At 37.8% G+C, this 18,028-nt stretch overlaps 1 protein-coding gene across 2 annotated transcripts; it reads left to right on the plus strand.

Annotated features, from left to right (window-relative positions):
- Window positions 1-189: 189 nt before the first annotated feature.
- Window positions 190-16,538, plus strand: LOC101859609 (ADP-ribosylation factor-like protein 5B). 2 transcript variants are annotated; one of them, XM_005089561.3, is made up of 7 exons: window positions 190-264; window positions 6,177-6,346; window positions 6,957-7,017; window positions 8,479-8,626; window positions 11,421-11,504; window positions 11,811-11,962; window positions 15,178-16,538. In XM_005089561.3, exons 2-7 carry the CDS (start codon window positions 6,301-6,303, stop codon window positions 15,224-15,226), a joined length of 540 nt encoding a protein of 179 aa, XP_005089618.1. In that variant the 5' UTR covers window positions 190-264; window positions 6,177-6,300; the 3' UTR covers window positions 15,227-16,538. The 2 variants fall into 2 exon arrangements, with proteins under 2 accessions (XP_005089618.1, XP_005089619.1); XM_005089562.3 differs by having other exon boundaries at window positions 208-289.
- The last annotated feature ends 1,490 nt before the right edge of the window (window positions 16,539-18,028 follow it).

An 18,028-nucleotide genomic window follows, 5' to 3' on the forward strand; every position in this document is an offset into this window, starting at 1 on the left:
AGCTGTAGTCTAATCATTCGTTTTTATTGCTTCAAAAATTTTCAAAACACTTATTTTAAAGCTAACAGACAAAAAGTTATTTTGATAAAGAAAAAAATACATTCTCTAGAGTTGCATTTACTTCACTCCCACTGGGCAAGCTCGTACAAAATAGAAATCTTACTTCCGGAAAGAGTTGAACAAGAAGAAAAAAAAGGTAAGAAACATACTTGCCTTGTCAACAGCTGTGTGACTTCATCGGGTTTTGTGTTGGCGTCCATTACTGTAAGCCTACTCAGTACTCAGACAGGTCATTGAGATTATTGTGTTTTTTTATATTTCATGTCTTTTTACCGTGTACTTTATGATAATAGTAGCCACGTATTATTTTAGTTTAGAAAATAAAACGCTGTAGACTTTTAATACAAGAGTAACATTAGTCATTAGTAAAACAAGAGTTTGGGGTAGGGTTCGGGGTTGGGTCAGCAGGGTTAAGATTCTTTTAAAAGGCCTTGTTTTTGTTGGGGTGGTCGTTCGTCACGGAAGTCATTCCCCTACCCCTAACCCTACCCTTACTCTACCCCCAACGGGAAGATTGAAGAGTACCGGACCACTCATACAGTATTGCGCGAGGATGTGGGATGGGTGGGAAGGATGGTTGGGGGTTGAGGGGGGGGGGGGGGTCTCCCCCCTGACAAATTATGAATGGATAGATCTACCGGTCCAAGAATCTCCATTGAGAGATATTAAAAACTGGGGAAAATCATGAATTCCTAAGGTTGAGACAAGGCAAAGTCAGTCCGCTGGTCCAGTATTGTTCAATCTTACCCCCCCCCCATCAACCCCTACCCTACCCCTCTGTTTCACAGTGGTCGCTCGTTACGGACTACAGAAGTCAGAAGTCCTCCCGTTCTTCTGGTGCTAAGCTTAATATGGCCACCTCTATTCTCATCTCACCCCGGGTGAGAATAGCGCAGGCGAGTCTTTTGGCTATTACTATTCTCACCCGGTGGGCGTTCACCATAGCCTCGGCCAACCAGTGAAGCGTTCACCCTGAACCATAGAATTATACACTGTGATAACAGAATTATAGAATTCTGTGCTGTGAACAAACGTTCTAGATCTATTACTACTGTTAGTGTTAGCCTAAAAGCGTGCAATTTTGTCTGTGGGCAGTTTGTTTTGCCCGAAAGTTCTCGCAAGATCTACTTCTCCCCTCTTCTCTCTCTCTGTCTCTTTCTGAATACTATCGATGTGGACGATCAAATTGACCAAAACAAAGTTTAAAAATGATGTTAAAACACAAAAGGAAATTAATTTGGTCGTCTACAAAGATGCTACGGGGCAATTTAACTTTTCGAATCAAGCCGAACTACATGGGTCGCCATTTTGTTTTGTCCGGAAGTTCTCACGCTACTCCTCTCTCTCTCTTTCTCTCTCTCTCTCTCTCTCTCTCTCTCTCTCTCTCTCTCTCTAGACTCTCTCTCTCTCTCTCTCTCTCTCTCTCCACTGCCCACAGACAAAATTGTACGCTTTTAGTTAGTAGGCTAACAGTACTAGTAATGGAACGTTTATTCACGGCACAGAATTCTACAATTTTTCTGTTATCACAGTGTAGAATTCTGTGGTTTAGGGTGAACGTTAAATTGGTTGGCCTAGATCTAGGCTATGGTGAACGCACGCCGGGTGAGAATAGCCAAAAGACTCGCCTGCGCTATTCTCACCCGGGGTGAGAATAGAGGTGGCCTTTTAAAAATTAAAGGGGTGAGAATAAAAATACTTGCCACCGTTGGCTATTCTCACCCGGTGTGAAACAAGACCTGTTTTTCCTAATTTTGGGACTTTCTATCGTGGTGTGGATGATCAAATGGATAAAAGCAAAGAAAAAATTAGGTTATAGCACAAAAGTAAGCTAATTTGATCGTCTACAAAGATGCTATGGCTATTTCACTTTTCGAATCGAGTCAAACTACGCGGGTCGCCATTTTGTTTTGCCCGAAAGTTCTCGCAAGATCTACTCCTCCCCTCTTCTCTCTCTCTGACATCTCTTTCTGATTACTGTCTATCGGTGTGGACGATGAAATTTACCAAAATAAAGTTTTAAAATTTTATGTTAAAACACAAAAGGAAATTAATTTGGTCGTCTACAAAGATGCTACGGCTGTTTAACTTTTCAAATCGAGCTGAACTACGCGGGTCACCATTTTGTTTTGCCCGGAAGTTCTCGTGCTACTCCTCTCTCTCTCTCTTTCTCTCTCTCTTTCTCTCTCACTCTCCACTGCCCACAGACAAAATTGTACGCTTTTAGGCTAACAGTAGTAATGGAAGGTACAAGCTCACGGCACAAAATTCTACAATTTTTCTGTTATAATATATATATCACAGTGTAAAATTCTGTGGTTCAGGGTGAACGCAAAATTGGTTGGCCTAGATCTAGGCTATAAACGGTGAACGCAAACCGGGTGAGAATAGCCTAAAGACTCGCCTGCGCTATTCTCACCTAAATATCATCTGTATCCTCGCTCTAGCCACTAAATATTCCATACCTGAAGAGAAGACCAGGTCTCCCTCTCACAGTCTGTGAAAACCCGACAAAAATGCGATATATTGCCTGTGTTACTGTGTGCAAAATTTCTCAATTTCAACTGAAAAGAAAACCTAAGGCACGTGTGAAATTGCAAAGTATTGTTTTGTTCTTTTATAAAATAAAAGGCCGGATGACAATGCCAGAAATGCCACCAAGAATTTACCACAATTAGAAGAAGACCGCCTCTTCCACATTTTTAATAGCTTGAGATCTGGTCAGACACAGCCAACACACAGGGTGAACATTCGACTGTCAAATTACGACAAAAGATTACCGTGTTTTCCTATATCGTGTCAGTTCGTCACCCGTCTGTTGAAAGAAACTGACTCTACGCTCGGAAGGTTATTCCTCCTTTGTAAGCAGCCAATTGTGTTGTGTCATCAAGGTTTTCAGTATCACAAACCTCCCAATAACTCCGCCCCAGTTTAACCTATTTGAATTAAAATAAACGCCAAATAGGGTAAAAATGAATGATCCAAGCAGTAAAGATTAGTTTTTTTAACATATAGGATGGACTGCCTAAGACCTGGTAGATTTATGTTATGGCTGTACACAATTGAGTGATGCTGTGAGCTGGCTGAACTTGCATGCCGTGTACTAAGAGTTAAATAACGAGACCAAGCCATGGTAGAAAGATTCAAAGAAGAAACTACCTCAATATAATGAGCTCCAGACAGGATAAACATTACATGTCGAGGCTGCATGCACTGAACAAATATCCATGGTTCCATAGATATAGCTCGTTTTATTGTAAAGAAATTATTATTTTTTTTTTTTTAAAGATGTTTTTTAATCGGAATTACAAGCACTTAAGATTTGGTCGTTCAAGGAAAATTCACAAATATGGATTACTACTTTTCCGACTAAATGTTCTTTGGAATTGGGATACCCCTTGAATTGTCTTTTTTCTGAGATTTTAGTGAATTTCACTGTCAACTTTGATTGTTACTTAACCTTGATATGGGTGTACATTACCCTCAATACCACAGCTATGACGGTTGTCTTCAGTCAATTGTAGCTAATACTATTATAGATATTTTTATTGCGTTTTCATAAACTAGACATCGAAAGTAAAATCTTCTCATTGATGGAACGCTTGGTGTATGTTGACAGCTCTGTTGTCTTTGGTGAGCATTAAAACAAAAGTGTGTAGAATTGCCGTGGTATGTAACCCCGTTCGTGGAATGAGCGCGGGTAGACTGACCGGTAGCTGACCCCGGTCACACTGGCCCAGCAACGCACTGCCCGCCGAAACTAAACGACCGTAGATTCGGCGCTGTGGATAGTATGGCTGTTTGTGTGATCTGCAGCAAAAAATTATACTGCAGTTTGACCCCAAAGCAGTGCATCTGTGTGCAGGAGTGAAAGTAAAAAATTGTTTCCATCCAGAAGTTGGTCCAAAGCTAGTTAATTGTCAAGGATGAGAGTCTTGTTTGTACTTGTGTAAAACGAGGTAGCATACATCATACGTGGCATTCAAGCTGACTCACGGCATGTGTGGTTTCGGTAATATTGGAGTAATTAAGATCACTGTTCTTTTGCCTGTCGCTATAAAGCATCAAATGCTGTGCACCATGAAAATGTTTCGCTTTTCCTTAATAAATACAATAGTGTAAGTAATTTGTATATTACTGTCTTTGGAGCTGGAGAATCGCCGCGGAAAGCGAAGCCCCTTTCTGTCGAAATGCGAGGTCGGCTTGTTAAAAAATTGATATTTCTGCAGAAAGATTGATGATTAAATACGGTCTTTTCATTGGTGGAGAGCTTTGGACGGGGTTTCCTGCACAGTATATTTTTGGCCTTTGGGTTTAAATTGGAAGCCTTTAAAAATAGCATCAAAGTTTTCAAAGATAATTTTTTACTCTAACTGTTCGTAAAATATCGGCACAAAAACAGCACCAGAGAAAAATCAGTTCATTTTCTATTTGATTAAAGTCATCAGCTTGGAATTATTTTTCTTTGATCCTTTCACAAAGCTCCGAAATCAAAGAAATAGACTAGACATTATTCCTCCTGTCTGGCAATCTATATGGAATTTTTGTTTTTTGGGGTTTTTTACTCAACACCTTTTGGTATGTCTGTTCAAAATCTTATTTTACTGTGTGTGTATTTTACTGAAAAACGTTGATCGAAAGCAAAAAAAATAAAAAATGTAAATTTGCATACCAAGGACTCAAATTTAGGCGGCCTTTTCTGACTAATATTTCCTTCGACACCAGGCAACCTCCACCTCCTTCAGTCTCAATCTTCTTGACTTCTTTTCATCAAGATAGATTGGGGTTGGGTTATTTTTTCAGCAAAGGCAAGAAAAATGAACAAGCAGATGATATACCCTAAAGTGGACGAGCATCTGATTCCATGATGTTGTGACACATGTAGAGCCTTTGTCTACAGTGAATGTAATCTAGTGCCTGGGACATACAATTTCAATTTTTGCGTTTAGAATTTGTGGAAGTGCATCTTTTCCTGAAGGAATGATGGTGGTTTTTTTTCCTCTTGTCCTCACAAACTATCATTAGCATGTGTGTAAGGTTATCTTTTTAGAGTGCAGGCTGGCTATTTTTACCTGAGGTATGAGGGTTGTTGTTATTTTCCACTTCAGATTGCAAAAATTAACACCTGTCACTTTCAGAGGGAGTACTTTATGGCTGTCTTGGACAGTTTCGACTGTACGTTTAACTATCCTCAAGTATTCCAGAATTCTAGGGAAATAATACAGATAGAGAGAAAAATAGAGAAGAGAAAAATCAAATGCAAAGTTATGAGGTTATTGCTTGAGGTGCATGTGGACAGTATTATCTTGTGAGTACAGATTTGCTGCACAAAGTGACTCTGAACATATCACATGATATCAACTAGCTGCTGTAGTGCATTCTTCCATCTCCAGTAGGTATTTAAGTAAAAGCATGTTTATGTATGACCTTCAGATGGGTTGATCGTTCAATACCAGCAGCTAGGGTTGGCTGGTTTCTCCCTATGGTTAATTTTTTTTTTTAACTACTGAGTTCTGTTATAAATATTTCCTTTGTGTTGCACTATTTTTAGGAAAAAAATTTAAAAAGTGAACTTTATATTAAAGGCTAAACTGATAGTCAACATATAATATGGTAATTATGAATCAAATACACAGGGGAACCATATTACTCTACTCTGAGTTCACTGTTTCTAAACCAAGCTCACCTTGAGCATAAAATGTTTGGTTAATAACTTTGTTGTCTCTGCCTGCAAGAAGTAGAGTACTTTTTCTTCTGCCTCCTATGTCTTTTTAATTCTATTCTCTTTTATCTTTTTTACGTATCTGTACTTTACGCAAATTGATGGAACTTCTTGTTTTAGATTTAAAATTTCGAATGGGATATTTGAAATTTGCAGAAATTTCATTTTTGGTTTGTGTTCCGCCTTCGTCATATCAGCTGTCTCCGATGTACATTTATTTAAATTTGAACCCTTTTGCTGGTTCACTTTTTTTTTTACAACAAGAGGGAGAATTTTTAAAAAAAATTTATCTCAGATTCCATATAGCTTTGGCAGTGCTTGCTAACTTTTTAATAAAAAAAAAAAATTTATGTTGAGAGTTAATTTAACATGCTGTCTTTGTTTCCTCACACAGCGCTTGACAAGAACTCTTACCAGAGGAGTAAAAGTTCAACAGCTGGTGGAGTTCAGTGCACATGAGTGTGAAAAGGAAAACTATGAGCACTTTTTTCTCTTATTCAGTTGTATAAATCTGTGAAATGGGTATACTGTTTTCCAAGTTGTGGAGTTTATTCGCAAATGAAGGTAAGTTACTTTTTGTATCTGTTTGAACTGTCTAAAAATGATGTTGCTTTGCTTTGTAAATTTACTTATATAGTATCCAGTATCAATGCATAAATGATGCATAAAAGGGTTTTTGTAAAGAATACTTTCAGGTTGAGATTCAGAGTAAGAATGGGTAGTCTACCTTGGGAGTCAGCGATTGATGTCAAGGGGTTATACATGACTATATCAACACCTTTGATCTTCAAATTGATTCATTTTCATTGTTTGTGATAGAGTTGGATGCACTTTTGACCTTCAATGATTATATATCACAATTAGATTAGTCTCATGTTAGTTTTAAAGATCTTGTGGAGTGACATTGATTCAAATTTTAATGTAATTAGATGACCTGATAACTATTCATTAGTTCTCATTCCATTACGTAATTTGTAACGTCTTTCATCAATTGCTACCTTACTTTCCATTAAGTAGAAGATGAACTGAATATTTTCCTACATGATCATGCTTGTTGCGTAAACTCCCAGAGTAGAGTTGTTTTATATGACCTTGTAGTTTTTAGGGCTTTCTTGTCTTTTAGTTCTCTTGTTGGGTGAAGAAATATTTATGGTGATCCTTGCTTGTATTGCAGAGCACAAGATCATCATTGTTGGACTCGACAATGCTGGAAAAACGACTATTTTGTACCAGTTGTAAGTTGTATGCACACACATGCTTTTATTGTGGTCCCATATTGCGGAAATGTTGGTTGTGTGTCCTTGCTATGTCTTCCGAAACTATCTGGTGCTAACGGTTTTACTCGAAAATTTTATGGATTCAATATAGTATTTTGTGCTTGCTTTTGCACACTTGGATGCAAATGTTCATGATAACAATAAAATTTAGTTGCAAAATACACTTGACAAACATGTCCTTGAACTGGGCTAGTTGTGTAGCAGTAGGCACTCTGATGTCTGTTCTATCTGCCTGAAATAATACTAAAGAATTCAGTGCTCTTATGGTCCAGGTATGTTCCAGGCAAAATCTGTGGAGTCAGTTATGTTCAGCTCAACAGGGTTTTTTATGTTCTTTTGTCATTTATTGAGACTGTTGTCAACATAAAATCAGTAGAAGGCTGTAACAACTGGAATGTCGTTGTTTCACTATACTTTGATCTGTACATTAGTATAGTATAATAATATTATTCTCTGTCTCTCTCTCCCCTTTCTCTTTCTCTCTCTCTCACCTTCTTTCTTTTTCCCTCCCCCCTCTCTGTCTGTCTCTGTTGTCTCTCTCTCTCTCTCTCTCTCTCTCTCTCTCTCTCTCTCTCTCTCTCTCTCTCTCTCTCTCTCTCTCTCTCCCTCCCTCCCTCCCTCTCTCACTCCCTCTCTCTCTCCTCTCTCTCTCTCTCTCTTGCTCTCTCTCTCTCCTGCTCTCTCTCTCTCCTCTCTTCCTCTCTCTCTCTTGCTCTCTCTCTCTCCCTCCCTCCTTCCCTCCCCCCCCATCTCTCTCTTTCTATATATATAATATATCTCTCTCTCTCTTTCTCTCTCTCTCTCTCTCTCTCTCTCTCTCTCTCTCTCTCTCTCACACACACACACACACATTTATGTGCTACTTTATTCAATCTCTGTTATCTCTTCTTACTCAATTAAATGTAAGGACCCACACAATTTACAAATATACATGTTTATGTTGTAAAGGATTTGTATAAACGATTCATAGAGATACACTCGAAGGTTTATATAACCTTTAATTGCATTCCTTTCAAATAGGGTCTTAATTAAAATTATTTTGGGAATAAAGACGCAAAATTTCAATAGTTGTTAAGTTTCTTTGGACAATTGTTTTTAACTTATAGAATGGGCCCCACTTTCAACCTGAACAGTCTGTACCTGTAAGGCTAAATGTCATATGGGTGGTTGGCGGGTGCTCTGGTGTGGTTTGCTCCTTCTTTCCTATCAAACATCTATCGTCCTAATCTCTCCTCCTTCTTTTTTGTGTTTGTTACTCTCTTGTAACACCTCTAATCTTCGGCACTTAATGACCTTATTGTGTTGCAAGTGCCGTAAAACATTTACTAAAGCTAAACTAAACTAAAATGTCATATTGTTCACATACATTCTGATTCTCTTGCTTGTTCAAGCAATAATTATTATTCCATCCCTCTACAGTTTGATGAATGAAGTTGTGCACACTTCCCCGACCATTGGCAGCAATGTTGAGGAGGTTGTATGGAAGAACATTCACTTCCTGATGTGGGACATTGGTGGCCAGGAGTCTCTCAGAGCGTCATGGAATACTTACTACACCAACTCAGAGGTATTTTGTTGAGTTTTACTCTAACATTTCAGTTGGTTTGTTCAATTTCTGTTGTTTACATAATTTTTTTTATTTTTCAGGGTTTTTTTGTTGAGATAGTACATGTTTTAATTAAATTTTGACCATGTGAAATAATAGTGTAACATTGGTAGACATTGCAATTACTGGATGGCAGTTTCTTATGATTTTCTTTCAACTTTAAGCAAATAAACAGCTTGTGTCATGAGGCGGTCGATCAGGCGCTCGTCATTTTTTTTTTGCGTTTGGAGTAATGCTATAATCTTAGGGTCTGTTCATTTGCTTTGCTTTTGATTTTAAAAAAACACCTATCTGTCGAAGTATTTACGATTGAAGGAGGTGGGGCTCGTCTGGTGTCAGGTGATATTGGTGAGAAAAGGCCCCAAAAGTTAGGTGACTTCAAAAGCTGTAGTGCCCTAGAAAACTGCAAATTTATTTTTATTTTTATTTTTTTGGTTCAAATCTAGGTTTTTCAGTAAGTTTCACACAGAATTGTCTTTTTAGATAGACATATAAGATAGAAGGTGTTGAGCTCAAGAAGAACCCCCCCCCCCCCCCCCCCACCCCAAAAAAAAAAACGTGGTAAAATTGCCAAACGGGAAGTAAAATATCCGTTTCTTCTTTTCCATTATATGACAAGTGCCTGATTTTACCCTGATGCCATAATTTATAATTTGATTATAAAGGAAGTAAATCAGGGGCAAAATGTTTGATCTTGAATATATTTGGAACTTTGCCTTGTGCTTTTCTTTGCCTGACTGGAAAATAGTTGGCTTATCGGGCATGCTGGAGATGTCTCTTGATTGATTGAAACAGTGTTGCTGTCGATATAGGCGTAAAACACTACTAATTACTGCTCTGCGCGAATTTCCATTCACATACACAGGTTTCTTTGTCATTATTTATTTTTATCATGCTGGTAAGAAATGTGCTTCTCTCTCCCCACTCTTTTCATTTTTTTTTTTTTAGGAAGAGGTGCAATGTTTAAGATTGGTGAAGAAAATTCTTTATAGTTTCATTTGTTGTTGTTTTTTTTGTTTTTTTTGTTGGTTAGTGTCTGTTTTTCTATGAATGGTATCAATGCCCTAAACTAAACATGCACCCTTCCACCCCCACCACCCTCTGGAAAAAAAAATTGAATTAGAAGATACAATTTTTTAATTTAAATAAAAAATGAAAAAAAAAGGTAAAACCCAAATTCAGGACAAGGCTTTAGTTTGGTCTGGAGTCTTATAGAATGAATGCTGAAGGATCTCTGTGGTCACCTGTCTCATTTATTGCCAAACATTACAGCTCTGCACCCACAAGAGTTTTAGCAATTGTATGCAAATATTACTGTATATTTGGGGCATCAGTCATCAGTGGAATCAGGCGCTCATCAATGTTGGGGCATATGGTGTTATTGATATCATCTTATTTTGCTTTTGATGCAAACAATATCCATTTATCTATGATACAAGTCAAGATATTGGCGATTGAAGGAGGTGGGGTCACCAGGTTTCAGAGATCAAATAAACGAGAAAATGGCCGCCAAAGCTAAGTTATTTCCTTAGCTTGAGAGTCTGTGGAAACTGCAAATGTACATCTTTTATGCCTTAACTTAACATTTTAAAGTAAAATCCACACAGAAATGTTTTCTTTAAAGGGCATGAAAGGTGATGAGCCAAAAAACAAGAATTCGATAAAAATTTCCAAACCTGCGGAAAAATGCCAGTTTCTTGACTTTCATTATTTTGACGAGCGTCTGATTTCACCAGACTGCCTCATGTATGATTCTGGTGGCCCCAATCTTTGGGTCACTTTTTAGAAAAAAACCCACACTTTCCAAACTTCAAAATTTGAATTGATATTCAGAATTCCTTAGAAAATGACAAAGCCGGATTGTCATGATTCTGAACTAAAGAATTCTTCAAACTGAAGGTTTAAATCGCTATTTATTGTTATATGATAGTCCAGAATTATTGAGCCATTGGTTTCCTTTCCACTTTTAAATAATCATTTTCACTCTTTGGTCACAGCTGCATGGATAAAAGCAGATGAGAATCCCCAAAACGTACCTAACTTATTGCTGACATGCTGTATTGTTTTTTAAAAATACGAGACACATATTTTCAAGAAACAACATGTCCTACCTAGTGCAATTTTTCAAAAACTTATAGTTTGAAAACAAGCAACATTTTGAGGGCACTCTGTTAGCTCAGTTGGCAATATGCTGAACTCTAGAGCTAATGGCCCAGGTTCAAATCTCAGATTAGCGTTCTTAAACTTGGGTTCTTCTGTGGAGTTCTAATAGTGTCAATAGGAGTGTTAAACCCATACACTTTTTTCATTACATGACACTTTTTAGAGGAATGATCAGAACAGTGATGACCATGTGATTATTGTGTTTGGGGAGGGGGGGTGCCGAATTGAGCCGTTGATTTCCAATTCCATTTGAATAACACAAATTTGACGGGGGGTTGGTCATTGATATTTGAGCAACATATGATAACCATGTTATATTCGTGCAATTATGTGTTTGGTATTTATGTACGCCGTTTTAAAACATTTCCCAATATAGACTGATTAAGTGGATTTTTTTTCCAATTTCTTTGATTTAATTTTAATTTAATAGATCATTAGATGTATTCCAAAGACATTTCAGCGAAACTATTGTCAATTAGTTGCGACTGCAGTGGCGGCCGAAAGCAGTACATATCGATCTAAGCTCAAGACTCTTGGTTATTGTGCTAAAGGCAGGCAGGCAGCTCATATATCAAGTTTTGTTTTGTTTCAGTTCATCATCATGGTGATAGACAGCACAGACAGAGAGAGGTTGTCCATCACCAAGGAAGAATTGTACAAGATGTTGGCACATGAGGTGAGTGTTTAGCTTCTCAAAGTCCCTGGTAATTATTTTTTACCCTGTAGCAAGGCTATGATGTTGTTTCTTATGTTTTGACATAATTGTTTGCTAGTTTCACCAAGCAGGCCAGTGGATAAACTTCGCTGTTTCCTTTCAACAGATGGTATAACTCTCTATCCAGTGGGATGGCGCCCATATGCTACAGCCTCTCTGACATAGAGGTGGCATCTTTTATTCGTAGGCCTACACATTATTTCATATTTCAAATTCTCTTTTTTGCCAATCTGTTATGACCCATTCCTGCTTTGTTCCTGTTCATAGGATCTGCGCAAGGCAGCCGTACTGATCTATGCCAACAAGCAGGATATCAAAGGCTGTATGTCACCAGCGAAAATCTCGCAACAGCTTAACTTGACTGCTGTGAAAGATCACGTGTGGCACATACAAGCCTGCTGTGGCCTTACTGGCGAGGGGTACGTAATGTACCAGTATTGTGCCTGGTTCTATTTTTCTCAGAGATTTGTATCCCTATATTGTTCTGTGATGTCTGGGATCATCAAGTTAGATGTGTTAATTTACAGTATTTAATTTAATTTCGGTCTGTCTTCAAATCAGAGATCAAAGGGTGGCTGTTAGTTCTTGGGCAGGTGGTCGATAGAGCAGGTTTGACTGTACTTAGACTGAAGACTAAACAAGCACTTCAATCCAATGCATCAACATCTGACTATCTCTGTGAGAAAGACAACACACTGTACTTTAAAATTGTTTTATCAGTCACAAGGCCCAGGCTTCACATCTCATAGTTTAAAAACATATGTGAGGCACCGTGGTGAAATCAGGTGCTAGTCAAAATAATGAAATCAATTTTTTTTTTTCCCCTAACACCTTTTACGTCCATTTAAAATCACATTTCTTTGTAGATTTTACTGAAAAACATTGTGGCGTTAGGCTCTCCGACTCGCAACGTATTAAGGTCATAGGTCGAATCCTGTCCTGGGACCGATGTTATGTCCTTTGGAAAGACATTTATACGAATTTTCCTCACTTCACCCTGATGGGAATGGGTACCCAGCTAAAGACAGTTAAAGGACTTGTCAGTTTGTTAGTGTCTGAGCGCTTAATCAGCTGCTTGCACTGTATGTTTCTTGGGAAGCTGAGAATGTTTCTGAATATGATATGATCTGCTGGGGTAATAATATAGTGTAAAGCGCATAGAGCTTGCTGTTGAGCGTGGAAATGCGCTACACAAATGCTGCTTGTGTCACGGCGCTGTGGAATCAGGCTCTCATCAATTTTTGGGCATGTAGAGTTATTAGTATCATCTTAAAGTTTGTTCATTTGCCTTGCTTTGGATGAAAAAAATATCCATTTATCTTGAATACAAGTCGAGTTATTCACAAATGAAGGAGGTGGGGGTGGGTCGTCAGGTTTCAGAGTTAAAATCACTGAGAAAATGGCTGCCAAAGATTAGTTATTTCCTATGCTTGAGAGTTCGTGGAAACTGAAAAGTTACATTTTCTGGGCCTTTAATCAACATTTTTCAGTAAAATCCACATTGAAATGTGTTCCTTAGTGGGCTTGAGAGGTGTTGAGCCTAAAAACAAAAATTTGATAAAAATTGCCAAACTGGTGGAAAAATGCCTTTTTCTTCGAGTTCATTATTTTGATGAGTGCTTGATTTCACCACGATGCCTCACATTTATTATTATTGTTCAAGGCTAACAAAATATAAATTTGCACTTTCCAAGAACTATCAGGCTTTGGAGGTCACCAAATTTATTATGATACACAACTCCATATGCTCAAAAACTGTCAAGTGCCTGATTCCACCATGACATGGCACGTATATATAATATGGATAGGTATGATCTCATATCTTTTTATTGAAAATTTAGGTATCAAAGAAACAAAATAGGTTTTTGCCTATGTAGGAGCTACACCTACAGCGCACTGGGCAGGGGATTATAGAGATATAGGACCTATCTACAGCAAAGTCAAGGAGTAAACCGCTTGACCTCTGTATGCACATGCACCTTACATGTGAAGAAAAATTCTTTCAAATGCGAGATGCCACAAGTCACAATCTTTAATGGACAATTGTTCCCTTATGGAGTTAATATAGGAGACAGGTCTGTAAAGCTATATGTCAATTGAAAGAGAAATGAAGAGATGACTTCATCCAGTGACAAGACATGTATAGAACCAGTCATAACAATGCTAACGAGTTGAAAGGACAGATACTATATAAGCGCTCTGACTCTACGCATTGGTTCTGTCTCTCACAATGTTTTTAAGAGAGACAACTCATCTTGTTTTGTTTTATTGGTCACAAAGCTGATGCTTCCTGTCAAACCATATTATATCAATAGAAAAAGAAATGAAGAGTTGGCTTTATCCATTGACAAGGTCTGGGTAGAATAAGCTATATTGATGTTAGCATTCAACGGGTCCTCTCAGACCCTCACTCAATGTGTGTAAAAAAGACAACACTCCTCACTTTGAATTGTCAGTGTTAAACGCACTTCCCATCAAATAGTTTGTATAGATATGATCTCATAGCCAGAACAACAAACTTTCATCAAAGGATGTCACTTTTTTGTTCGAAACTTTGTAGTAGCTGAGATATCAACACAACAGAACATGGGATTAACTGTTATATTTTGAGATGTGTTTTACAGTATGCTGAACTGCAGATTACTAAGATGTATGAAATACATTAACACATTACACCCTAACTCGCCCGGAATCGCCCGAGAATTCCCTTACGCGCTCTGCCCTGACTCGCCCTGAATCGCCCGCGCCGACCTAGCATCTTTAGAAACGAAGTCTCGCCTTGTCGAGACTCTGGGGCCGAGATTTTGATTTGCATAGTCATAGCAAAAAGTTTCTTCTTTCGTTTGATACCGAAACGAAATTTTTTGGGCCAGTAGTTTTAGTATTAGAGCTGATCGAAGTGCGATTGCGTTACCGACACTTCAAAAGTGTCTCGACTTGTTGAAAAGCAACACAATTGAGTTCGAGAACAGAACTAACGATTGATTTGAGCAAAAACAAGCTTGTGGCAAATCAGATGGCTCAGATTTTAATGAAAACGTTGTAGCAAGAGTTTGGGGCGATTCAGATTGATCAAATGTAGAAAATGGATAATTTAGATCTAGGGCCCGACCACGAAGCTGAGAGCGAGAGTGACAGGTCGGACACCCCGATTTAACTAAAGTTAGAACATTTCCAACTATTTGCGCTTACATAAAGTTATATTTTTCTGAAACTACTTTCAGTTTTCTTGTTAACTTTTATTTTTTCAAGATTTTTGGAATTTGTTTAGTATTTTTAAAATGTGTTTTTTAAAAGCTTGTATTCACGGGAGGTGGGTTCTTTCCCCTTGCTTAGGATCTAACAATGGACTAACACAATAGTGTTAACAACACTATCAAAGGTTTAATGCATTTAATGTTCTTTCAATTATTCAAAGCACGGTTGGATTCTTTACCAAGGTATGTTAGGTCCTTCAGAGAAGTTTTGTAGTGACTACACTGTATCCATTAAAAATATGAATGGCACTTTCCTATTAATTCCGGCGCTTAAAGCTGACATTGCAGAATTTTTTTTTCGTTCAAACTAGTTAATGGGGACTATTGTACCCGGTGAATGCATTTTGAATTTTATTCTTTGTGTACTTTTATTTCAGGTTATACCAAGGCTTGGAGTGGATAACCTCTCATATACGTCGGCGGTGACAATACTCTGACAAATTTTGATGTTCATTTGATTTTTGGTTCTTATGGAAGTATGCATTGAATAATGTTAGGAACAAATGTATTTAGCTCGAGGACTAAAAGATCAGAATTGTTTTGCTTGAAAATGAATACTGTCATGCACTCTTTAGTAATGGTCGAGGACTTTGATGGTGATGGTAAACAATGAATTTTATACCATTTTTTTTTCTGGTCGGAGAATGTTGGTGCCATGTGTCAGTGAGCAGGTGAATGTAGTGTGCGGGTGTATGGCAGCATTTTGATGTTTCAAGGTGAGGCTTTTACTGTTGTACACAGCCGCAGAAGTCTCTTCTTGACACACATGTATGGTGTTTTTTGGCATTTATTCTCTTTCTTGGGATGTTACACCTGATTTGTTCAAAATACAGAAGAAAGCACAGTTCAAAGTAGTTCTCATTGCACCGTGTTTTGCCTTAATGTGACAAATTTCCATGGAGACTGCGGATTTTTTACCCCTCTGGCTACCTCAGGCTGTCTGTGAATTGTTAGGAGTGGTCTTCAATTTGTGGTTTCTATGTATCCAGATAATCATTTTCAGTCGAAGGATCTCCTGAACTTTGATTTGTCTTACATCCTTTCAAAATAGATATAAATCACTAAGAAAGGCTATTGATTTATAGATGTATATACTTGTAAAATTGCCTTTTTTTTGGGCTTTTCCATTAGTTAACCCTGCTGATACTAATGGGTACATTGGTAGAGTTGCTATATAAATTACAGACAGACCACAGTACGAAGAGACTGGTAACAGTGCAAAAATCGAAAGGTGGAGTAGATCGATTTGGCACTGAGAAAGTTGTCATGAGTAAAGAAGACTGGAAATATTAGAAATTCTTTTTTTAGCAACCATGGCAAGTTTAGCAAAATTTCCATGAATGAATTAGAACTCACATGTTTTGTTTTGTGTAAAGGCTTAAGACGTACGGAAGCTCAGTGGCCCTGTCCTTTTAAATCTAAGCTAATGGAGGCAGCAGGGTTAAGATCATATTATGTCTACATTTGAAATTGTCTGTTCTCTGCAAATATAATAATATTGCTACAGCATGTTGGCTTTCCAAGGTGGGTTTTAGCTGCATTTTCAATAATTTACATCTTATTTGGAATGGTCATGTGATATTTGATAATCTCAACTATGTCCTGACTTTCCATGTTATGTTTGCCTCTAAGTAGTTTTTACGCCTTCCTTTCTGATTCTGTCTACACCCTTAGAGACCATCAAGCTTAATTTGACCAGAGTCTGTGGTGTAATTGTTTGGCTCTTTTCCACTTCAGGTAAAAAAAAATGTGAGTTTGATTCCCACCTGTCTTTATTGAGTAGCTCTGCCTTTCTCCTGATCTGCTGTGTCTCATTCAGGCTAGGTTAGTCTTGACAGGCAAAGTTGAAGCAGCTTCTCTGTTGAATTAAGTAATGGCATCAGTGGGTGGGATGTAAAGCATTTGCAATTGTATAATTAAGTCCTATTTTGAAGTGTGTTATGTATGAACATATAGCTGCTTTTGAGGACTTTTCAGTTTTCAGTTGAGCTTTTAAGTACACTGCTTTAGAAAAGGTACAAGAGTGAATATGCCTTGAGAGGTTTATGAGTTTTGTTTCAGAGTCTGCTGTCTCCATGGTGTTTCACAAGAATGAAGAAATGATTAGAACATTGTTTATGGGTGCCGATACTAAAGAAGCTGCAGTCAAGGAGCTGTTCTTTTATAACAAAAGTTCTTAGTCCGGTAGTTTTTGTGTAGTGTGCATTTATTTATGTGAATGCTCGAGGAACTGCCATTATACTAAAAGACGTCATGATCTGTTTTTGATTAGTAGCCTGCACTCACTCCCTTTGGGCAAAATCAGTTGGGTTTTTTTTTTCTTTTCTGGCAGCAAGAGTTTTGTCTACTAGTATTGCATCACATTTATCTTTCTTGACCATGATCCCCACCAGATTGAGCAAGTTGATATCTTTGAAGATTTTTACTCAACACAGTGAGCCAGTTGGTGTATTTGAAGATTTTTTACTCACTGCATTCACTGATTGGTGAATTTGAAGAAGTTGGTAAATCCTTGCATGCTCAGGGACACATCTGTGCTGTTATTCTTTTAAATATTTTTATGTTTCAACAATTGACAGAAATAAGAGGCAGTTTGTGTGAATGTGAGCTTTTCTGTTCGTCTTTAGATTGTTTCCATTTTAGGCAACAATGCAATTAGGGCACAAATTTCATCAAGGAAGCATATTATGTATTAATGTGTTCTGGTCAGTGGCTGCTTTAATCAACAAGATGACACAGCTGGCTCTAGTCACATTTGCACTTTGGCGTAGTATTTTTTTTGTCTGTCAATTGGGAACCTGCTCTTTTATTTTTATGTTATTTCTATTGAAAGTAAATTACCATTTTTGTGTGTGTGTCTATGGAATCTGAAAACAAGGCATTTTTGTGTGTCTGGAAATAATAATAACATGCTTGTGTACAGTTAAATATCTTAGATCTTTTTTGTTATGTATTCCCCCCCCCCCCCCCCCCCCCCGAGCCTCTATTCAGACAGGCTTGATATATATGTATGTGTGCATGCATGTGTGTGCAGGAATTTGTATGTATTTTCATCTTCTATTTCTATCATAATTAGATTCCTTGCTGACAATGGAATTCAGATATTGACGCTTTGTTTTGGCCAGTGTACACTTGGCTAAAAGAAAAAGTGGAGTCATTTACGACCATGATACATTGCTTTTCAGTATGTGCTTAGCGGACTTGAACACAACAACTGATTCCAGCGAT

This window comes from Aplysia californica, unplaced genomic scaffold (genome assembly GCF_000002075.1).
Source record: "Aplysia californica isolate F4 #8 unplaced genomic scaffold, AplCal3.0 scaffold00007, whole genome shotgun sequence".
NCBI lineage: Eukaryota > Metazoa > Mollusca > Gastropoda > Aplysiida > Aplysiidae > Aplysia > Aplysia californica.